This window comes from Pocillopora verrucosa, chromosome 13, assembly GCF_036669915.1.
Source record: "Pocillopora verrucosa isolate sample1 chromosome 13, ASM3666991v2, whole genome shotgun sequence".
Lineage (NCBI taxonomy): Eukaryota > Metazoa > Cnidaria > Anthozoa > Scleractinia > Pocilloporidae > Pocillopora > Pocillopora verrucosa.
Window position 1 is genome coordinate 7,520,305 of NC_089324.1, and position 23,887 is coordinate 7,544,191.

At 36.0% G+C, this 23,887-nt stretch overlaps 1 protein-coding gene across 1 annotated transcript in view; it reads right to left on the minus strand.

Moving 5' to 3' along the window:
* Nucleotides 1-23,887, minus strand: part of LOC131798322 (platelet binding protein GspB-like) — a 38,729-nt gene that overhangs the window by 12,836 nt on the left and 2,006 nt on the right. Inside the window, exons 7-58 of the mRNA XM_066159939.1 lie at nt 23,631-23,708; nt 22,648-23,112; nt 21,029-21,070; nt 20,743-20,796; nt 20,483-20,560; nt 20,113-20,388; nt 19,760-19,801; nt 19,576-19,629; nt 19,187-19,252; nt 18,300-18,647; nt 17,975-18,016; nt 17,797-17,850; nt 17,485-17,562; nt 16,424-16,963; nt 14,808-14,849; nt 14,522-14,575; nt 14,262-14,339; nt 13,892-14,167; nt 13,539-13,580; nt 13,356-13,409; nt 13,025-13,102; nt 12,821-12,886; nt 12,105-12,488; nt 11,467-11,508; nt 11,273-11,326; nt 11,019-11,096; nt 10,625-10,924; nt 10,278-10,319; nt 10,089-10,142; nt 9,758-9,835; nt 8,722-9,285; nt 8,099-8,140; nt 7,907-7,960; nt 7,645-7,722; nt 7,148-7,534; nt 6,800-6,841; nt 6,624-6,677; nt 6,313-6,381; nt 5,589-5,792; nt 5,290-5,331; nt 5,008-5,061; nt 4,679-4,756; nt 3,797-4,183; nt 3,339-3,380; nt 3,146-3,199; nt 2,886-2,963; nt 2,521-2,790; nt 2,043-2,168; nt 1,440-1,481; nt 1,255-1,308; nt 820-891; nt 157-468 (exon numbers count right to left, since the gene is read on the minus strand). Coding sequence (XP_066016036.1) covers nt 157-468; nt 820-891; nt 1,255-1,308; nt 1,440-1,481; nt 2,043-2,168; nt 2,521-2,790; nt 2,886-2,963; nt 3,146-3,199; nt 3,339-3,380; nt 3,797-4,183; nt 4,679-4,756; nt 5,008-5,061; nt 5,290-5,331; nt 5,589-5,792; nt 6,313-6,381; nt 6,624-6,677; nt 6,800-6,841; nt 7,148-7,534; nt 7,645-7,722; nt 7,907-7,960; nt 8,099-8,140; nt 8,722-9,285; nt 9,758-9,835; nt 10,089-10,142; nt 10,278-10,319; nt 10,625-10,924; nt 11,019-11,096; nt 11,273-11,326; nt 11,467-11,508; nt 12,105-12,488; nt 12,821-12,886; nt 13,025-13,102; nt 13,356-13,409; nt 13,539-13,580; nt 13,892-14,167; nt 14,262-14,339; nt 14,522-14,575; nt 14,808-14,849; nt 16,424-16,963; nt 17,485-17,562; nt 17,797-17,850; nt 17,975-18,016; nt 18,300-18,647; nt 19,187-19,252; nt 19,576-19,629; nt 19,760-19,801; nt 20,113-20,388; nt 20,483-20,560; nt 20,743-20,796; nt 21,029-21,070; nt 22,648-23,112; nt 23,631-23,708 — 7,044 coding nt within the window. The remainder of the gene's footprint in view (nt 1-156; nt 469-819; nt 892-1,254; nt 1,309-1,439; nt 1,482-2,042; nt 2,169-2,520; nt 2,791-2,885; nt 2,964-3,145; nt 3,200-3,338; nt 3,381-3,796; nt 4,184-4,678; nt 4,757-5,007; nt 5,062-5,289; nt 5,332-5,588; nt 5,793-6,312; nt 6,382-6,623; nt 6,678-6,799; nt 6,842-7,147; nt 7,535-7,644; nt 7,723-7,906; nt 7,961-8,098; nt 8,141-8,721; nt 9,286-9,757; nt 9,836-10,088; nt 10,143-10,277; nt 10,320-10,624; nt 10,925-11,018; nt 11,097-11,272; nt 11,327-11,466; nt 11,509-12,104; nt 12,489-12,820; nt 12,887-13,024; nt 13,103-13,355; nt 13,410-13,538; nt 13,581-13,891; nt 14,168-14,261; nt 14,340-14,521; nt 14,576-14,807; nt 14,850-16,423; nt 16,964-17,484; nt 17,563-17,796; nt 17,851-17,974; nt 18,017-18,299; nt 18,648-19,186; nt 19,253-19,575; nt 19,630-19,759; nt 19,802-20,112; nt 20,389-20,482; nt 20,561-20,742; nt 20,797-21,028; nt 21,071-22,647; nt 23,113-23,630; nt 23,709-23,887) is intronic.

The window sequence follows — 23,887 nt, forward strand, 5'->3', positions numbered from 1 at the left end:
CTTTCAACCTGCCTAGAAGTTGTATGATATCATTTAAGATATACTAGAAACATAAGCATACCGGTCAAAGTTTCAATTGTATTGCTACTACCTCGAAATGTGAAAATATTAGTGCGAGTCTCATACGAGATTGAACTGAATGCATGTAGCGCATACCTCGTTGTAGTTGGTGTCGACACAGAAGATGATGTTGACACTGATGATGAAGTTGAAGCGCTCGATGAAGTTGAAGCCGATGACGATGTCGAAATGCTCGATGAAGTGGAAATTGACGACGACGTTGAAATGCTTGATGAAGTCGATACTGACGATGATGTCGAAGCACTTGATGATGTCGACAATGAGGAAGATGTTGAAGCGCTCGATGATGTCGATATTGACGAAGATGTCGAAGCACTTGATGATGTTGATGCTGACGACGATGTTGAAGCGCTTGATGATGTTGATGCAGAACTTGATGTAGAGACACTACAAAGAGATTTTAATCATTCTTTAAGAAAACAGTCTCTTTCTTTAAAGTTTAATTTTAAAAAAACCATCCTGTCAACGGAAAAAGATGTCAGGGCTTTAACTACTTCTACTTCTTAACTATAGACTTTATGATATTTATAAATTCTTCGAAACCAAAAATCCAGAATAATGCAGTAGACATCAATGAGTACTGAGTATTTAACTTCAGTAAATAATAAAGAGATATTAAAAGTGACGTTGATCTCAAAAAAATCATATTTACTCTTACAAAGAAGTTGAAAAGAAAAAAGTTGACATGTTGCATTAAATTAGACTCTGTAAAACAATATAAAAAACATCAACAATCACCTTGAAGAAGTAGATGCACTAGATGATGACGAAATCGACGATGATGTGGACGCGGAACTTGAAGTAGATACACTAAAAACCAACAAGTTTACTTTTACAAGAGGTTAAGGGATATAATCTATGTATCTATAAACATATACACCTCCGGAAATATTGTCTCAAATATATCATTTATACCTTGTTGTTGTTGGAGTAAAACACAACAAGATATAACTAATATTTTACATATAAGGTGCAAAAACTAATTTAAAAAAAGGCAACAACTGCAGCAGTCCACTAACTATTGGCTAATAAAACTATGGATCATTTGCGAAACGCAATAACATTAAATTAAAGCAAATGATCCAACTGGTTCTCCGACCATGATAAATGACACGATCGATTGTTTTCAGTTAACATAACGATCTCACGTGAAACCATCATGTTCTTTCCTACCTTGACGATGTTGAGACACTTGACGAAGTTGATGCAGAACTCGATGTCGACACACTACAAGAAAATTAACAAAATTTATGTGTTGGAAAGCTAAGAAAGGTAGTTAATCGTTACATATTTTAAAGATGTTACCACAATTAAATCTGTGTCCAATGCGCCTTAACTTAAACACAACTTCTAAATACCTTGAGGAAGTTGATACGCTCGACGAACTTGAAGCAAACACACTAAAATGAAAACATGGAATAAGATTATGGGTCAGAATGTATACACAACTTAACTTTAGACATAAGTCCTTTAAAAACCCATCCAGGGGGGTTCCTAGGGGTCTTTCAAGATTGATAGACTATAATAATAGTTTGGTTACAATCAGAATAACAGAAACAAAAATCTTTAATGCTAATTAAGAGAAATGTCCAGCAACGATACCTAGCTACATATTCGAATATGATCAAAAACCACTGGCGAAAGGAGGCGCGTAAGAATGTTCATTGATGAATCTCTTAACTTTGTTTTTAAGAAAAGACCTTTAGAGAAGCCCTCCAGGCAATGTGGATTGAGTTGAGACATCTTTTTAGAACAACAAAATTCTTCCTCCGTGAAGGGTAATATCAAGGCCAAAAAATTAAAAATGAGAGACTATTAACGGTTTTCTTTTAACAGTTTTCTTTCTGATCCGGTACATGCGGATTGGAATACACCTCTTTCTGATGTGCCCGAAAAGCTGTAAATACGAATTCAAGTCATAAAATGTATGTGTAGGTACGGAAGGAAATCTCTCAACTCACCTAGATGTTACTGGAAAAACTATTTCGGAGGATTTCGAAGGAGTGTACGGTGAGGGAAACCTCGTCGATACCTTTGTTTCTGTCTGAGGTTTAAATGAGGTCGACACAGCCTTTGAGGTGGATACACTAAGAAGAAAGCAGCATAGATTAATCGGAATACCAATCCTTTTTAAGAACTGTCATGTCCTTAAAGGAGTACAATATATAAATTGTTAGTGAGACTAACGAAGTCTAAAAGCAAGTTCATTAAGGTAGATGTCAAGGTTGAAGAAGTTGACGCAATTGACAAACTCGAACTAGTGGAAACTCTGAGAAGGGAAATAAAGATTCATATCAGAAAATGGATACAGGGTGTTAAGCACAGCTTAAGTCTCAATATTTTTAAACAAAATATGTGGCAATCATGGGGTTATTCATGTTTACTCTCAGTAAAAATGAGGGCCGATATAACTTTTTCACGACTCCCATAAATTAGTACCGTGGTTTAGTTGGTGACGAAACAGGTGACGTTGAGACTGACGATGATGTCGAGGCGCTTGATGATGTTGATGCCGAAGACGATGTTGAAATACTGGATGAGGTCGAAATTGACGATGATGTTGAAACACTCGATGATGTCGACACTGAGGACGATGTTGAGACACTGGATGATGTCGAAGCTGATGACGACGTTGAAGCACTTGATGATGTAGACGCTGATGATGTTGAGATTGATGATGATGTGGATGCAGAACTTGTTGTAGAAACACTACAACACAAATAAAGTAGTGTAACAAACAGATGAGGATAAAGTTGTTTTCTAACAAAGTCAATACTGAAAGTTCTTTAAGACAATTTTTATACCTGGTCGTCGTTGGTGTTGAAACACTCGACGACGTCGACGCCGAGGAAGATGTTGACACCGAACTTGAGGTTGAAGCGCTGAAAACGATAATTTTAATTAAAATAAATTGGCATTTTAACGGTTTTATGTCGACGGTATAGGAAATAAAACGGAAGAAGGTTTACAGTACTCAAAACGATGCTCTTTACAAACTAAAAGTAAGACAATTTAACATTTAAGTAAGCATAAGAGGTAATGTAAAACAATCGTCTTTCGTTACCTTGACGAAGTTGAGACACTTGACGAGGTGGAAGCTGAACTTGATGTCGACACACTTGTAAAAAATGAATAATAATAATATGGCGTTAGAAAGGCAGCTTTTAGAGTTTCTCTGATTGCCTTTGAAGTTTTGTTCACGGAGTAATTCTGATTTGATAATTACATCTGGGGATCGAGTAAAATTATTTTGATACCTTGATGAAGTTGACACACTTGACGAACTTGAAGTAGACACACTTTAAAGAGGAATAAAAAGTAACATGAGAAAACAACTACAACATATGTAAAGTACCACAACTTGAGTTAATAGAGTTTTTACTGTGCTATGCACTTTAAAAAGTCTTAAGAGTATAATGTTATAGTAAAAAGGCCTAGAAAAAAATATCCATTTTAACACCATGTGAACGTATTTACTTATTTGACAAAGTTTATTCAGTATGGAAATGAAGACCGATGATACTTATGGGAATACTATTATTTAGGACTACTACTTTAGGAAACAAGGATTAGATCAAAATCGTTTCTGTTGTGAGCTCAGTATGGATAAAGTGAACCCAGCTTTTCGATGTAATATTTCTCATGAACGCTTTCCTTGGCTCAGACAACTGAAGTGGTCAAATCTATTAAAAACTGAACAAAATTAAGTCCTTACCTCGTCGTAGTTGGTGTCGAAACAGAAGATGATGTCGACACTGACGATGATGTTGAGGCGCTTGATGAAGTTGATGCCGATGATGATGTCGAAATACTCGATGAAGTCGAGATTGACGATGAGGTTGACACACTTGATGAAGTCGACACTGACGATGATGTAGAAGCACTTGATGATGTCGACGCTGATGACGATGTTGATACACTTGATGATGTTGACACTGACGATGAGGTTGAAGCGCTCGATGATGTTGATGCCGAAGACGACGTGGAAATGCTCGATGAGGTCGAAATTGACGAAGATGTCGAGACACTTGATGATGTCGACACTGACGACGATGTAGAAGCACTAGATGATGATGTCGATGCAGAACTTGATGTAGAGACACTACATAATATTACAGGAAACAGTAACTCTATTGAAAATTTATGTAAAGTCAAAACAAACTTCATTTACACAGAGTAAATGATGACATGGGTTAGATTGCTGCTTTTTAAGTCAAACTGACATCAAAACATCATAGGGGCACTTAAACATTTTTGTCTACAAACCAAAAAAGTTCACTTCGCCAGCCACTGGTGACATACCAACTTGAGTATGTACTAAAAAAGTTGTCAATTTTTGTAAACAGGTATTGAAATCAAAATGATCTGAAACAAAACATGTTTATTCTTATAATAAAATATTTAAGAAGAAAGTAACACGCAGTATTAAAACGAATTCCCTCAAGTCATATCAGAAAAGGGAAAATATCATCAACAGTAACCTTGGAGAAGTGGATGCATTAAATTATGATAATATAATGACTTAGCAGACTCGCGAAAATACAAAAGGAGTTCCTAGAGTGGTCCAGAAACAAGGACTGAAAAATATCTTTTATACCTCGTTGTTGTTGGTGTTGAAACACTCGATGACGTGGACGCCGATGATGATGTTGACGCTGAACTTGAGGTTGAAGCACTGATTTGAAAGTTTAATACACCAAATATATGTCATATTTTACACACAAAATGAAAAAAATATTAATACAAAGGCAATGATTACAACAGTTCACCAACATCTGCCAGATGACACTATGATCATTTGCAATACACAATAAAATGAAAATAAACGCAATCATCCAACCGGTCCTCTTACAAATAATCATTGACACGATTGACTATTTCAGTTATAATAAAGATCTCACGTAAAACCACCATGTTCTTTCTTACCTTGAAGATGTTGAGACGCTTGACGAGGTTGATGCAGAACTTGATGTGGACACACTACAAGTAAATTGACAGATTTTAATCGCTGAATAGGCAAATAAAGTAATTAATCGTTAATTGAATCTATAAGACAAGTTAATACAATTAAGCGTGTCGAACGCACCAAAATTAACAGATTTTAATTGTCGAATAGGCAAATAAAGTAATTAATCATTAAACCTTTTGAACCTGTTTTAAAAAATTACGTGTGTGATGCACCAAAATTTAAAAACAACTCTTAAATACCTTGAGGAAGTTGACACACTTGATGAACTTGAAGTAGACACACTAAAATGGAAACATATTTAAAATCATACATCAGAAAGTCTGAGGGTTTCCTTAGCAATTATGATAAGACATAATATTCTTTTGGTTGCATTTAGAAACGCTTGCATCCTGATTCAGAGGTGGTATGGTGTCAACTAAATATGATAGAAACAAAAGCATACTGGTCAAAGTTTCAATTGTATTGTTACAACCTAAAAAGACGACAATATAAGATTTGAGTCCCATACGAGATTGAGGTGAGTCTATGAAGCGCATACCTCGTTGTAGTTGGTGTCGAGACAGAAGATGATGTCGACACTGATGATGATGTTGAAGCGCTAGATGAAGTTGATGCCGACGATGATGTTGAAGCACTTGATGATGTCGATACTGACGACGATGTTGATACACTTGATGATGTCGATACTGACGACGACGTTGAAGCACTTGATGATGTTGTTACAGAACTTGATGTAGAGACACTACAAAGAGATGTTAATCATTATTTTAGAAAACAGTCACTTTCTTGAAACATCAGTTTCATAATCAACACAAACTTCACTTTCAGAGACAAAGTTTAAATTGTTTCTTTTCGAACTATAAATGTTAAAACAATTTCTACCTTCTTTTAAGCCAGATAGAATAGTGCAGTGGACAAGAGTGAAACTTGTGTCAACACACGTTTAAATGGCACATCTCAAAATAAACATTTTTTCTTTGACAAGGAAAAAGGTGACATGTTGCATTGAATTAGACTCTTGAATGATGAATAAATCAACAGAAAAATCACCTTGAGGAAGTTGATACACTAGATAATGATGATAGCGACAATGATGTGGACGTGGAACTCAAAGTAGATACACTAAAACCCAACAAGTCTACTTTCACAAAAGAATAAGGAGAAGAGTCTATGTATCTTTTTTCCTTTTTCAGTCCAAGTTAAGTCGAGAACAAAAAAATTGGACACCCTCAGAAACATGGTCTGAAGTATATCATTTATACCTTGTTGTTGTTGGAGTTGAAACACTGGATGACGATGATGATGTTGACGCTGAACTTGAAGTGGAAGCGCTGATTACAAAATAAAACACCAGAATATATGTCACATTTACACAATACAAACAGGAAAAGTTGAAACAAAAGCAAGAATTGCAACAAGCCACTAACCACAGACAAATAACTAAGGATCATTTGCGAAACACAAAATAAAAAAGAGGCAATGATTAAACTGGTCCTCTAACGACTGATAAATGACACGATTGACTGTTTTCAGTTAACATAAAGATCTAACATAAAACCATTATTTTCTTTACCTTGACGATGTTGAGACACTTGAAGAGGTTGATGCTGAACTTGATGTGGACACACTGCAAGAAAATTATCGGAGTTAAGTTGCCGAAAAGGCAAATTAAATAGTTAACCGTTTGAACATGGTTAAAAAAATTACATGTGTCTGATGCACCAAAATTTAAAAACAACTCTTAAATACCTTGAGGAAGTTGACACACTTGATGAACTTGAAGTAGACACACTAAAATTAAAACACGGAATAAAACTATCGATAAAACTGTGTATACAAAGCACAACTAAAGTTTAAAACATAAGTCCTTCAAAAAGAAATGGCGGGGAATTCACAAGGGTCTTTCAGCAATAGAGTATAATATCGTTTTGATTACAAGGAGAGATCTGGTCTAGAAAGTGTACAATATCATCCAACATATGAGGGAAACAAGAGCATAAATCTCAAATTATTAATTGCATCGTTATTGTCTCGGAAAGTGGCAATATCAGTCCCAGATCGTCCTACGTTCTTTAATTCAAACATTGCAGTATATACCTCGTTGTAGTTGGTGTTGAGACCGAAGATGATGTCGACACTGATGATGAAGTTGAAGCGCTTGATGAAGTTGATGCAGACGACGATGTCGAAATGCTTGATGAAGTCGAAATTGACGATGATGTTGAGACACTTGACGAAGTCGACACTGATGATGATGTTGAAGCACTAGATGATGTCGACACTGATGAAGATGTTGAAGCACTTGAAGATGTCGACGCTGATGAAGAAGTTGAAGCACTTGATGATGTTGATGCTGACGAAGACGTCGAGGCACTTGATGACGTCGATGCTGAGGATGATGTTGACACCGACGAAGATGTTGAGGCACTTGACGATGTGGACACAGATGAAGATGTAGAGATTGATGATGATGTGGACGCAGAACTGGATGTAGAAACATTAAAATACAAGTAAAGTATTTTAACAAACAGATGAGGATAAAGTTTTTTTTAAAATAGGTTCATAAGAGAAGTTCTTTGAAACAATTTTTATACCTGGTCGTCGTTGGAGTTGAAACACTCGACGACGTCGACGCCGAGGAAGATGTTGACACCGAACTTGAAGTTGAAGCACTGAAAACGATAATATTAAAAAAAAAAAGGAATTGGCATCTTATGGCTTTATATCTACAGTTTGAGAAATATAAAGGAACAAAGATATCAGAACTCAAAACGATGCTCTTATATATAGAAAAGAAAACGATTAAAGAATTTGAGTAAGCATAGGAGGTAATGTAAAACAATCGTCTTTCATTACCTTGACGAAGTTGAGACACTTGACGAGGTGGAAGCTGAACTTGATGTTGACACACTAATAAAAAAAATTACAAATTGAATTGCGTTAGAAAGGAAGCTTTCATAGTTTCTTTGATCGGCTTTGCAGTTTTATTCACGGGGCAATTCTAATTTAATGATTACATCTGGGGATGAAGTAATACTGTTTTGATACCTTGATGAAGTTGACACACTCGACGAACTTGAAGTAGACACACTTTAAAGAGAAATAAAAAGTAACATGAGAAAACGACTGCAACATATGTACAGTCCCTCAACTTGATTTCATCGAGTTTTTGCTTTGCTATCAGAAATTCCAGTTTCTTTTCACTCCTTTAAGCTACTGAAAGAGTTATTCATTTAAAATTGCTTGTAAGTTGGATATCTATACTTCCGGCACTTTTGAAAAACTTAGAGTATAATAAGTATTTAAGGCCATGGATAAAACTTTTTCATGTAAATGCCTACTTTTAATTTTTGCGATCAATGTTTCAGTTTCAATACCATATATATGTTTCTTGTAAAAAGGCTAGGAAAAAGAGTCTATTTTAAGCCAAAGTGAACATATTTGCCAAAGTTTGTTCAGAATGGAAATGAAGGCTGAGGATACTTTTGGGACTATTTTTATTAATGACTACTACATTACAAACAAGGCTTAGATCAAAATCATTTAAGTTGTAAGCAAGGTGTGGAGGTAGTGAGCCCAACTCTTAGGTAGAAATATTTCTCATAAATGCATTCCAAAGGTCAGACAAAGTGATCGACTCTATTAAAAACTAAACAAGATTAAATCCTTACCTCGTTGTAGTTGGTGTCGAAATAGAAGATGATGTAGACACTGACGATGATGTCGAAATGCTCGATGAAGTCGAAACTGAGGACGATGTTGAAGCGCTAGAGGACGTGGAAACTGATGATGAAGTTGAAGCACTTGATGATGTTGACACTGACGATGAGGTTGAAACGCTCGATGATGTTGATGCCGACGACGATGTGGAAATGCTCGATGAGGTCGAAATTGACGAAGATGTCGAGACACTTGATGATGTCGACACTGACGTCGATGTAGAAGCGCTTGATGAAGTTGATGCCGACGATGATGTTGAAATGCTCGATGAGGTCGAAATTGACGACGAAGTTGACACACTTGATGAGGTCGACGCTGATGACGATGTTGATACACTTGATGAAGTCGAAACTGAGGACGACGTTGAAGCGCTGGATGATGTTGATGCCGACGACGATGTGGAAATGCTCGATGAGGTCGAGATTGATGAAGATGTCGAGACACTTGATGATGTAGACACTGACGACGATGTAGAAGCGCTAGATGATGTTGATGCAGAACTTGATGTAGAGACACTATCAAGAGATATACAATATTACAGGAAATAGTAACTTTATTAAAAATATATGTAAAGTGTCGAAAAAAACTTCATTTACACAGAACTAATGATGACATGGGTTAAATTGCTAATTTTTAAGTCATTGACATCAAAACATTATATGGGTACTTAGACATTTATGTCTACAAACCAGAAAAGTTCTCGTCGCCACCACTACTGACATACAAACTTTAGTATGTACTAAAAAAGTTGTCAATTTTTGTCAAAAGGTATTGAAATGAAAATGATCTGAAACAAAACATGTTTATACTTATGAAAAAAGATTTGATAAGAAAGTAACATGCAGTATTAAAATGAGTTCTCTCAAATCATATCAGAAAAAGGAAAAAAACATCAACAGTAACCTTGGAGAAGTGGATGTATTAAATAATGATGTAATGACAAAGTAGAGTCGAGAAAATACAAGAACTCAAAAATATCATTTATACCTCGTTGTTGTTGGTGTTGAAACACTCGATGACGTAGACACCGATGATGATGTTGACGCTGAACTTGAGGTTGAAGCACTGATTGGAAAGTTTAATACACCGAAATATATGTCATATTTTACATAAAAAATGAAAAAAAAATGCAACTGAAGGCAATGATTACAAAAGTTCACCAACAACTGGCAATTTACACAATGATGCATTTGCAATACACAATAAACTAACAATAAACACAATTATCCAACCGGTCCTCTTACAAATAATCATTGACACAATCGCCTACTTCAGTTCGAATAAATATCTAATGTAAAACCATCGTATTCTTTCTTACCTTGACGATGTTGAGACACTTGAGGAGGTTGATGCAGAACTTGATGTGGACACACTACAAGAAAATTTACAGATGTGAATTGTCCTATAGGCAAATAGAGTAGTTAATTGTTAATTGAATCTTTAAGAAATGCTAATACAATTACATATTTTTCTGATGCACCAAAATTTAAAAACGACTCTTAAATACCTTGAGGAAGTTGACACACTTGATGAAGTTGAAGTTGACACACTAAAATTAAAACATAGAATAAAATTATAGATAAGACTGAGTATACACAGCACAACTAAAGTCTAAACATAATTCCTTGAAAAACTCATGATGGGGAGTTCACAAGTCTTTCAGCAATAGAGTATAATAACGTGGTTACAGGGAGAAATCTGATTTAGAAAGTGTACGATATCAACCAACATATCATGGAAACAAGAGCATACCAGTCAAGGTAATAATTCTATCATTATTATCTCGAAAAGTGGCAATATCAGATTTGAGTCTCATATCATTTTACGTTCTTGAACAAACATTGCAGTATATACCTCGTTGTAGTTGGTGTTGAGACCGAAGATGATGTCGACACTGATGATGATGATGTTGAGGCGCTTGATGAAGTTGATGCAGACGATGAAGTTGATGCAGACGACGACGTTGAGACACTCGATGAAGTCGAGACTGACGACGATGTTGAGACACTCGATGATGTCGACACTGACGACGATGTTGAAGCACTTGATGACGTCGACGCTGACGACGACGTTGAGGCACTTGACGATGTGGACGCTGATGATGATGTTGAAATTGATGATGATGATGTGGACGCAGAACTTGATGTAGAAACACTAAAATACAAATATAGTTGTTTAACAAACAAGTGAGGATAAAGTTTTCTTCTAACGAGGTCTATAAAGGAGTTCTTTGAAACAATTTTTATACCTGGTCGTCGTTGGTGTTGAAACACTCGATGACGTCGACACCGAGGAAGATGTTGACACCGAACTTGAAGTTGAAGCACTAAAAACGATAATATAAATAAAAAGAAATTGGTATTTTAATGATTTTATGTCGACGGTATGAGAAATAAAAACGAACAAAGATGACAGAATTGAAAACGATGCCCTTAACAAACTAAAACGATCAAACATTAAAGTAAGTATAAGAGGTAATCTGAAACGATCATCTTTCGTTACCTTGACGAAGTTGAGACACTTGACGAGGTGGAAGCTGAACTTGATGTCGACACACTAATAAAATATTTTAAAAATATTTCATGGCGTTAGAAAAGCCGCTTATATAGTTTCTCTGATTGCCTTTGTGGTTTTGTTTACGGGGTAATTCTGATTTGATAATTACATCTGAAGATCTTGTAATATTGTTTTGATACCTTGATGAAGTTGACACACTTGACGAACTTGAAGTAGACACACTTTAAAGAGAAATAAAAACCACCATGAGAAAACAACTGCAATATAAGTACAGTACCACAGCACGAGTTAATTGAGTTCTTGCTGTGCTACCAACAAGTCCGATTTCTTTTCATTCCATTAACCCACCTGTAGAGTTATCCATTTAAAATTTCTTTTAGTTAGATGTCTATACTTCTGGCAGTTTTAAAAGCCTTAGAGTGTAATAAGTATTTAACTCCACTGCTAAAATTCCTTTATTGGAAATGCCTACTTTTAATTTTTTCGATCAATGGTTTAGTTTCAATATCATATATATATGTTCTTCTAAAAGAGATAAGAAAAAAAAATAAGATTTTTATCCTGTGTGAACGTATTTACCTATTTGACAAAGTTATTCAGTATGGAAATGAAGACCGATAATACTTATGGGACTACTATTATTAATGACTACTACATTAGGAAACAAGGTTTAGATCAAAATCGTTTCAATTGTGAGCTCAGTATGGATGTAACGAACCAAGCATTTCAGGAGTAGTATTTCTCATAAAGGCTTTCCTTAGCTCAGACAACTAAAATAGTCGCGTCTATTAAAAACTAAACACGATTAAGTCCTTACCTCGTCGTAGTTGGTGTCGAAGCAGAAGATGATGTCGACACTGACGATGATGTGGAGGCACTTGATGACGTAGACACTGATGATGATGTTGAAGCACTGGATGAAGTTGATGCAGACGACGATGTTGAAATGCTCGATGAGGTCGAAATTGACGACGATGTTGACACACTCGATGAAGTAGACACTGACGATGATGTTGAAGCGCTCGACGATGTTGACAATGACGACGATGTTGAAGCACTTGATGATGTCGACACTGACGACGATGTTGATACACTTGATGAAGTTGATATTGACGATGACGTCGAAGCACTTGATGATGTCGACACTGACGACGAGGTCGAAGCACTTGATGATGTTGATGCAGAACTTGATGTAGACACACTAAAAAGAAATAGTAATCATTATATTAAAAAAACAATCACTTTATTGAAAGTTTAATTAAATTCTTAAAACAAACTTCATTTTTAGAGACAAAGCTTAAATTGCTTGTTTTAAACTATAGACGTTAGAACAACTTCTAGCTTCTTTGGAGCCAGCAATATAGGATAATGCAGGAGACAATGAATAACGAGTGAAACTTGCCTCAAAACTCGTTTAAAATGATATTTATCCTAAAATAAACATTTTTTCTCTTACAAAGAAATTTGAGAAAAAGGTAACGTGTTGCATCGAATTAGACTTCCTCGAATAATATAGAAATCGTCAAAAATTACCTAGAAGAAGTGGATACACTAGATGATGATGAAATCGACGATAATGTGGAACTTGAAGTAGAAACACTAAAAAACCAACAAGTATACTTTTACTAAAGAATAAGGACAAGGATCTAGGTATCTTTTTTTGCAGAGTCTAAGTAAAGTCTAGAACAAAATGAATGGACACCTCCAGAATCATGGTCGGAAGTATATCATTCATACCTGGTTGTTGTTGGAGTCGAAACACTCGATGACGTTGACGCCGATGATGATGTTGACGCAGAGCTTGAAGTGGAAGCGCTGATTAAAAAATGCAACACACCAAAATATATGTCACACTTTACATATATAATACAAAAGAAGAAAAATTAAAACAAAAGCAAGAATTGCCACAAGCCACTAACCACAGATAAATGAAAATAAGGATCATTTGCAAAACACAAAATAAAAGAGGCAATGATTCAACTAGTCCTCTTACGACTGATAAATGACATGATTGACTGTGTTCAGTTGACATAAAGATCTAACGTAAAGCCATCATGTCCTTTGTTACCTAGACGATGTTGAGACACTTGACGAAGTTGACGCAGAACTTGATGTGGACACACTGCAAGAAAAATTACAGATTGTAATTGTCGAGAAGGCAAATAAAGTAGTTTATGGTTGAACCTTTAGGACATGTTAATAAAACTACTTATGTGTCTGATAAAAAAAATTTACAACAACTCCTAAATACCTTGAGGAAGTTGACACACTTGATGAACTTGAAGTGGAAACACTGAAATAAAAACATGGAATAAAGTTATATATCAACGTGTGTATACACAGCACAACTAAAGTTTAAAAATAACTCCTTCAAAAATTTATAATAAGGAGTACTCAGGGGTCTTTCAGGATAGAGTATAATAACGGTTCGGTTACAGGAAGAAAACTGATTTAGAAAGTGTAAGATGTCAACCAACATATGATAGCAACACGAGCATACCGGTCAACGTAATAATTGTACTATTATTGTCTCGAAATGTGGTAACATGAGATTCAAGTCTCATATGTTCATATGAGATTGATCTGAATCATTGAGGTGTATACCTCGTTGTAGTTGGTGTTGAGACCGAAGATGATGTCGACACTGATGATGATGTTGAGGCGCTTGATGATGTGGATGCCGAAGACGATGTTGAAATGCTCGATGAAGTCGAAATTGACGACGATGTTGAGACACTCGATGATGTCGACAAAGAGGACGAGGTTGATGCACTTGATGACGTCGACGCTGACGACGACGTTGATGCACTTGACGATGTGGACGCTGATGAAGATGTAGAGATTGATGATGATGTGGACGCGGAACTGGATGTAGAAACACTAAAATACAAGTAAAGTAGTTTAACAAACAGACGAGGATAAAGCTTTTTTCTAACGAGGTCTATAAAGAAGTTCTTTAAGACACTTTTTATACCTGGTCGTCGTTGGTGTTGAAACAGTCGATGACGTCGACGCCGAGGAAGATGTTGACACTGAACTTGAAGTTGAAGCGCTAAAAACGATAATATCAATAAAAACAAATTGGCATTTTATGGCTTCATGTCGACAGTATGAGAAATAGAAACAAGCAAAGATAACAGAACTCAAAACGATGCTCTTAACAGATTAGAAATAAGACGATTAAAGAATTTAAGTGAGCGTAAGAGGTAATGCAAAACAATCGTCTTTCGTTACCTTGACGAAGTTGAGACACTTGACGAGGTGGAAGCTGAACTTGATGTTGACACACTGATAAAACATTTAAAAATATATTTAATTGTCTTTGAAAAACAGGTTATATAGTTTTTTTGTTGGTCTATGTAGATTGTTCACGGGTTAAAACTAATTTGAAAATTACGTCAATGGATTAGGTAATACTGTTTTGATACCTTGATGAGGTTGACAAACTTGACGAACTTGTTCGCGGGGTAAAACTAATTTAATAATTACATCTAGTGATTAAGTAATATTGTCTTGATACCTTGATGAAGTTGACACACTTGACGAACTTGAAGTAGACGCACTTAAAAAGAGACAAAAAGTAACATTATAAAACAAATGATACATATGTGCAGCACCTCAACTTGAGTTGATCGAGTTGTTGCTGTGCTACTTGAAGAGATATCCATTTAAAATTGCTTTTAAGTTGGATATCTATACTTCCAACACTTTTAAAAAACATAGACTATAATAGGTATATAAGTCCATTGATAAAAATACTTTCTTTTCAACGGCTACTTTTGATTTTTATTAATAATGTTTTAGTTTCAACATCGTATATATGATCCTGTAAAAAGGCTAAGAGATAAAAATAGGTTTTAATCCTATGTGAACGTATTTACCAATTTGCCAAAGTTTCTTCAGCGTGGAAATAGAGGCCGATTCTCCTAAAGGGACTACTTTCATAAGCTAAGTGTGGCTGTAGTTAACCCAGCTCTTCGGGAGCACACTCACAACTCGTTTCCGCTTGAAAACCGAAATTGCCTATAACACGCTTGCTGAGCACGCTAGAGCACAATTTTGTTTTATATAACACACTAGAAACATTAGAACGGGCGCTGTTGAACAGTGAAGCGTGAGCAAGAAGTTAGTATGTGGGCAAACACAGCACGCTAGTGTGTAACCAAGTGTTCAGCCCGCAAGTCAACTGAACGTAAAGCTAGAGTAATCATTATACAGTCAAAGTACTCTAATTCTTGCAGTAATATTACTAGGTCAATCAACTAAAGCTCGTATTAGTGTGTTATAGTTATCAACTTTCTGATCAGAAAAAAAACAAAGTTGAAACATTTCGCCGCGAACAAGTTTCAAGAATTTAAGGCAGACACTTCTTACTTTTTTATGTGGAGAAGTGACTCTCGATTTTTTAGTAGCATGTTGAAGACCAAAATCTAACCCACTGCCAGAACGAAAAATTTGCCACGATCGCGCAAACAACTAAACTTACACAAGATACTCAAAAGTCACCATAAAAGACAGCCATAAACGGCCAAAACGTCTGTGTTAAAGTATAATCCATCCGAATATTCCATCAACGGCCAGAGTGGTGTTAAGGGGATGATACGAGACCCAAAGTGAGAAACAATGTTTGTTTCGCATTTTGAAAACTCATGCGGACGATAGTCATGCGCTCAGTCACGTGCCTTAAACTCCATTCAATCAATGCAGTAAAAAAAAATAGTGAAAACCATAATGATCCTCAGAAATATACATCGTTAAAATTCATTTCTCTCACTCGTCTGTTCACCAATATTCTAGTTTACTTATCACATTTGGGTGAAATTGAGTTCTAAAGAAAAAGCTTTGGATAAACCAATAAAATATTCAGCAATATTTCGTTTTCGTGTGTTAAAGTGTGTTAACTTACACGCTAAGCGTGACATCGATCACGCTTAACCAAAGAAAGACCAAGCGTGCTAACTTGACCGAAACAAGACAGTGTCTTTCATTGGCTAAAACAACATATGCGTATATTGGACACGCTAAACGTGTTGTGTTGGTGTGTTGTTTGCGTGTTATCACCTTTCTCCCTGAAATCGTATGGCGGGGTCACAAACGGTCGCATCTCCTGTAATCTAAACAACATTAGGTCCTTACCTCGTCGTAGTTGGTGTCGAAACAGAAGATGATGTCGACACTGACGATGATGTTGAGGCGCTTGATCCCGATGATGATGTCGAAATGCTTGAGGAAGTCGAAATTGACGATGAGGTTGACACACTTGATGAAGTCGACACTGATGACGACGATGTTGACACACTCGATGAAGTAGACACTGACGATGATGTTGAAGCACTCGACGATGTTGACAATGACGACGATGTGGAAGCACTTGATGATGTTGACACTGATGATGATGTTGATACACTTGATGAAGTCGAAACTGAGGACGACGTTGAAGCGCTGGAGGATGTGGAAACTGATGATGATGTTGACACTGACGACGAGGTTGAAGCACTCGATGATGTTGATGCCGACGACGATGTGGAAATGCTCGATGAGGTCGAAATCGACGAAGATGTGGAGACACTAGATGACGTTGATACTGACGACGATGTTGAAATACTTGATGACGTCGATGCTGACGATGACGTTGAAACGCTTGATGATGTTGTTGTATAACTTGTTGTAGGGAAACTACAAAGAGATATTATACAATATTACGGGGAACGGTAACTTTAGTGAAAATCTATTTTAAGTGTCAAAAGAAACTTCATTTGGAAAAAATAATTGATGTCATGGGTTAAATTGCTACTTTTTAACTCATTGACATAAAAACATTATAGGAGCGAGGAAACATTTGTGTCTACATGCCAGAAATGTTTACTTCGTCAGCCAATTACAGTGAGTACTGACAAACAAACCTAAGTTTGTACTAAAAAAAATTGTCCAACTCCGTCAAAAGGTAATTCATATAAAAATGATATGAAACAAATCATATTTAATCTTCTTAAATAATCTTGAGATAAAACTAACATGTTGTACAAAAATGAATTATCTCAAGAAATATTAAGGAAAATTTTAAAATACATCAACACCGACCTTGAAATAATAGATGTATTTAATTATGACCATGTGATGACAAAGTAGAGTCGAGAAAATACAAAACGGATTCCTAAAGTGGTTCAGAAACAAGGACTCAAAAATATCATTTATACCTCGTTGTTGTTGGTGTTGACACACTCGATGACGTAGACGCCGATGATGATGTTGTCGCGTAACTTGAGGTTGAAGCACTGATTGGAAAGTTTAATAAACCAAAATATAAGTCAAATTTTACATACAAAATGCAAAAAAAAAAAATAAAAGTTCACCAACAACTGGCAAATGACACTGATTCATTTAAAATACACAATAATATGAAAATAAAGGCAATGATCCAACTGGCCCTCTCTTAAATAATCGTTGATAAAATCGACTTTTTCAGTTACAGTTATGAGCTAACGTAAAAACACCGTGTTCTTTCTCACCTTGACGACGTTGAGACACTTGACGATGTTGACGCAGAACTGGATGTGGACACACTACAAGAAAATAAAAGGATTTGAAGTGTTTTTATAATAAGCAGTTTATCTTTAGAAGCTTAAAATAAAGTAGCTGCAGCTACATCTGAGTCTGATCGATCTTAACTTAAAAAAATTTCAATACCTTGAGGAAGTTGATACACTCGATGAACTTGAAGTAGACACACTGAAATAAAAACATCGGCAAAAATCTCAGATCAAACTGTATATGTCCTTAAACAAACCATAATCAGAAGGTCTTTCTCAGCAATTCTGATAAGACATGATATTCTTTTGGTTACATTGAGAAACACTTGGATCCTTATTTGTAAGTGGTACGATGTCAACTAAATATATTAGATATAAAAGCATGCCAGTCAAAGTTTCAGTTGCATTGCTATTACCTAAAGAGTTGACGATATTACATTAAAGTCCAATACGAGATTGAAGTGAGTCTATGAAGCGCATACCTTGTTGTAGTTGGCGTCGAGACAGAAGATGATGCACTTGATGAAGTTGATATTGACGACGAAGTTGAAGCACTTGATGATGTCGATACTGACGAAGAAGTTGATGTTGAAATGCTCGATGAGGTCGAAATTGACGACGATGTTGAAACGCTCGATGAAGTAGACGCTGACGACGATGTTGAAGCGCTCGACGATGTTGAAGCACTTGATGATGTCGACACTGACGACGATGTTGATACACTTGATGAAGTTGATATTGAGGACGAAGTCGAAACACTTGATGATGTCGATACAGAAGAAGAGGTTGAAGCACTTGATGATGTTGATGCAGAACTTGATGTAGACACACTAAAAAGAAATATTAATCTTTTTTTCAGAAAACAATCACTTTGTTGAAGGTTTAATTAAATTCTCAAAACAAACTTCACTTTCAAAGACAAAGCTTCAATTGCTTCTCTCGGAACTATAGACGTTAAAACAATTTCTAGCTTCTTGGGAGCCATCAATATAGAATAATGCAGTAGATAATGAATAACAAGTGAAAATTGCGTCAACACACGTTTAAAATGACATTTATCCTAAAATAAACATTTTTTCTCTTACAAAGAAATTTGAGAAAAAGGTAACGTGTTGCATCGAACTAGACTTCTTCGAATAATATAAAAATCGTCAAAAATTACCTTGAAGAAGTGGATGCACATGATGAAACTGACAAAAATGTGGACGCGGAACTCGAAGTAGAAACACTAAAAACTGACCAGTCTACTTTTACTAAAGAACAAGGACAAGGGTCTGGGTATCTTTTTTTCGCAGAGTCTAAATTAAGTCGAGAACCAAAAGAATGGACACCTCCAGAAACATAGTCTGAAATATATCATCATTCATACCTGGTTGTTGTTGGAGTCGAAACACTCGATGACGTTGACGCCGATGATGATGATGTTGACGCAGAACTTGAAGTTGAAGCACCAATTGAAAGTAAAACACACCAAAATATGTCACATTTTATATATACAATAAAAAAGAGAGAAAATTGAAACAAAAACAAGAATTGCCACAAGCCACTAACCACAGGCAAATGAAACTATGCATCAATTGCGAATTACAATAAAATAAAAATAGAGGCAACGATTCAACTGGTCCTCTTACGACTGATAAATGAGTCGATCAACTGTTTCTAGTTAACATGAAGATCTGATGTAAAACCATCATATTCTTTGTTACTGTGTTCAGTTGACATAAAGATCTAACGTAAAGCCATCATGTCCTTTGTTACCTAGACGATGGTGAGACACTTGACGAAGTTGACGCAGAACTTGATGTGGACACACTGCAAGAAAAATTACAGATTGTAATTGTCGAGAAGGCAAATAAAGTAGTTTATGGTTGAACCTTTAGGACATGTTAATAAAACTACTTATGTGTCTGGTACAACAAAATTTACAACAACTCCTAAATACCTTGAGGAAGTTGACACACTTGATGAACTTGAAGTGGAAACACTGAAATAAAAACATGGAATAAAGTTATAGATCAACGTGTGTATACACAGCACAACTAAAGTTTAAAATTAACTCCTTCAAAAACTTATAATAAGGAGTACTCAGGGGTCTTTCAGGATAGAGTATAATAACGGTTCGGTTACAGGAAGAAAACTGATTTAGAAAGTGTAAGATGTCAACCAACATATGATAGCAACACGAGCATACCGGTCAACGTAATAATTGTACTATCATTGTCTCGAAATGTGGTAACATGAGATTCAAGTCTCATATGTTCATATGAGATTGATCTGAATCATTGAGGTGTATACCTCGTTGTAGTTGGTGTTGAGACCGAAGATGATGTCGACACTGATGATGATGTTGAGGCGCTTGATGATGTGGATGCCGAAGACGATGTTGAAATGCTCGATGAAGTCGAAATTGACGACGATGTTGAGACACTCGATGATGTCGACAAAGAGGACGAGGTTGATGCACTTGATGACGTCGACGCTGACGACGACGTTGATGCACTTGACGATGTGGACGCTGATGAAGATGTAGAGATTGATGATGATGTGGACGCGGAACTGGATGTAGAAACACTAAAATACAAGTAAAGTAGTTTAACAAACAGACGAGGATAAAGCTTTTTTCTAACGAGGTCTATAAAGAAGTTCTTTAAGACACTTTTTATACCTGGTCGTCGTTGGTGTTGAAACAGTCGATGACGTCGACGCCGAGGAAGATGTTGACACTGAACTTGAAGTTGAAGCGCTAAAAACGATAATATCAATAAAAACAAATTGGCATTTTATGGCTTCATGTCGACAGTATGAGAAATAGAAACAAGCAAAGATAACAGAACTCAAAACGATGCTCTTAACAGATTAGAAATAAGACGATTAAAGAATTTAAGTGAGCGTAAGAGGTAATGCAAAACAATCGTCTTTCGTTACCTTGACGAAGTTGAGACACTTGACGAGGTGGAAGCTGAACTTGATGTTGACACACTGATAAAACATTTAAAAATATATTTAATTGTCTTTGAAAAACAGGTTATATAGTTTTTTTGTTGGTCTATGTAGATTGTTCACGGGTTAAAACTAATTTGAAAATTACGTCAATGGATTAGGTAATACTGTTTTGATACCTTGATGAGGTTGACAAACTTGACGAACTTGTTCGCGGGGTAAAACTAATTTAATAATTACATCTAGTGATTAAGTAATATTGTCTTGATACCTTGATGAAGTTGACACACTTGACGAACTTGAAGTAGACGCACTTAAAAAGAGACAAAAAGTAACATTATAAAACAAATGATACATATGTGCAGCACCTCAACTTGAGTTGATCGAGTTGTTGCTGTGCTACTTGAAGAGATATCCATTTAAAATTGCTTTTAAGTTGGATATCTATACTTCCAACACTTTTAAAAAACATAGACTATAATAGGTATATAAGTCCATTGATAAAAATACTTTCTTTTCAACGGCTACTTTTGATTTTTATTAATAATGTTTTAGTTTCAACATCGTATATATGATCCTGTAAAAAGGCTAAGAGATAAAAATAGGTTTTAATCCTATGTGAACGTATTTACCAATTTGCCAAAGTTTCTTCAGCGTGGAAATAGAGGCCGATTCTCCTAAAGGGACTACTTTCATAAGCTAAGTGTGGCTGTAGTTAACCCAGCTCTTCGGGAGCACACTCACAACTCGTTTCCGCTTGAAAACCGAAATTGCCTATAACACGCTTGCTGAGCACGCTAGAGCACAATTTTGTTTTATATAACACACTAGAAACATTAGAACGGGCGCTGTTGAACAGTGAAGCGTGAGCAAGAAGTTAGTATGTGGGCAAACACAGCACGCTAGTGTGTAACCAAGTGTTCAGCCCGCAAGTCAACTGAACGTAAAGCTAGAGTAATCATTATACAGTCAAAGTACTCTAATTCTTGCAGTAATATTACTAGGTCAATCAACTAAAGCTCGTATTGGTGTTTTATAATTATCAACTTTCTGATCAGAAATTAAACAAAGTTGAAACATTTCGCCGCGAACAAGTTTCAAGAATTTAAGGCAGACACTTCTTACTTTTTTATGTGGAGAAGTGACTCTCGATTTTTAGTAGCATGTTGAAGACCAAAATCTAACCCACTGCCAGAACGAAAAATTTGGCACGATCGCGCAAACAACTTAACTTACACAAGATACTCAAAAGTCACCATAAAAGACAGCCATAAACGGCCAAAACGTCTGTGTTAAAGTATAATCCATCCGAATATTCCATCAACGGCCAGAGTGGTGTTAAGGGGATGGTCAACGGGACCCAAAGTGAGGAACAATGTTTCTTTCGCATTTTGAAAACTCATGCGGACGATAGTCATGCGCTCAGTCACGTGCCTTAAACTCCATTCAATCAATGCAGTAAAAAAAATAATGAAAATCAAAATGATCCTCGGAAATATACAGCGTTAAAATCCATTTCTCTCACTCGTCTGTTCACCAATATTCTAGTTTACTTATCACATTTGGATGAAATTGAGTTCTAAAGAAAAAGATTTGGATAAACCAATACAATATTCAGCAATATTTCGTTTTCGTGTGTTAAACTGTGTTAACTTACACGCTAAGCGTGACATCGGTCACGCTTAACCAAAGAAAAGACCAAGCGTGCTAACTTGACCGAAACAAGACAGTGTCTTTCATTGGTTAAAAAACAATATATGCGTATATTAGACACGCTAAACGTGTTGTGTTGGTGTGTTGTTTGCGTGTTATCACCTTTCTCCCTGAAATCGTATGGCGGGGTCACAAATGGTCGCATCTCCTGTAATCTAAACAACATTAGGTCCTTACCTCGTCGTAGTTGGTGTCGAAACAGAAGATGATGTCGACACTGACGATGATGTTGAGGCGCTTGATCCCGATGATGATGTCGAAATGCTCGAGGAAGTCGAAATTGACGATGAGGTTGACACACTTGATGAAGTCGACACTGATGATGATGTGGAAGCACTTGATGATGTTGACACTGATGACGATGTTGATACACTTGATGAAGTCGAAACTGAGGACGACGTTGAAGCGCTGGAGGATGTGGAAACTGATGATGATGTTGACACTGACGACGAGGTTGAAGCACTCGATGATGTTGATGCCGACGACGATGTGGAAATGCTCGATGAGGTCGAAATCGATGAAGATGTGGAGACACTAGATGACGTTGATACTGACGACGATGTTGAAATACTTGATGACGTCGATGCTGACGATGACGTTGAAACGCTTGATGATGTTGTTGTATAACTTGTTGTAGGGAAACTATAAAGAGATATTATACAATATTACGGGGAACGGTAACTTTAGTGAAAATCTATTTTAAGTGTCAAAAGAAACTTTATTTGGAAAAAATAATTGATGACATGGGTTAAATTGCTACTTTTTAACTCATTGACATAAAAACATTATAGGAGCGAGGAAACATTTGTGTCTACATGCCAGAAATGTTTACTTCGTCAGCCAATTACAGTGAGTACTGACAAACCAACCTAAGTTTGTACTAAAAAAAATTGTCCAACTCCGTCAAAAGGTAATTCATATAAAAATGATCTGAAACAAATCATATTTAATCTTTTTAAATAACCTTGAGATAAAACTAACATGTTGTACAAAAATGAATTATCTCTAATAATAAAGAAAATTTTAAAATACATCAACACCGACCTTGAAATAATAGATGTATTAAATTATGACCATGTGATGACAAAGTAGAGTCGAGAAAATACAAAACGGATTCCTAAAGTGGTTCAGAAACAAGGACTCAAAAATATCATTTATACCTCGTTGTTGTCGGTGTTGACACACTCGATGACGTAGACGCCGATGATGATGTTGTCGCGTAACTTGAGGTTGAAGCACTGATTGGAAAGTTTAATAAACCAAAATATAAGTCAAATTTTACATACAAAATGCAAAAAAAAATGTAAAAGTTCACCAACAACTGGCAAATGACACTGATTCATTTAAAATACACAATAATATGAAAATAAAGGCAATGATCCAACTGGCCCTCTCTTAAATAATCGTTGATAAAATC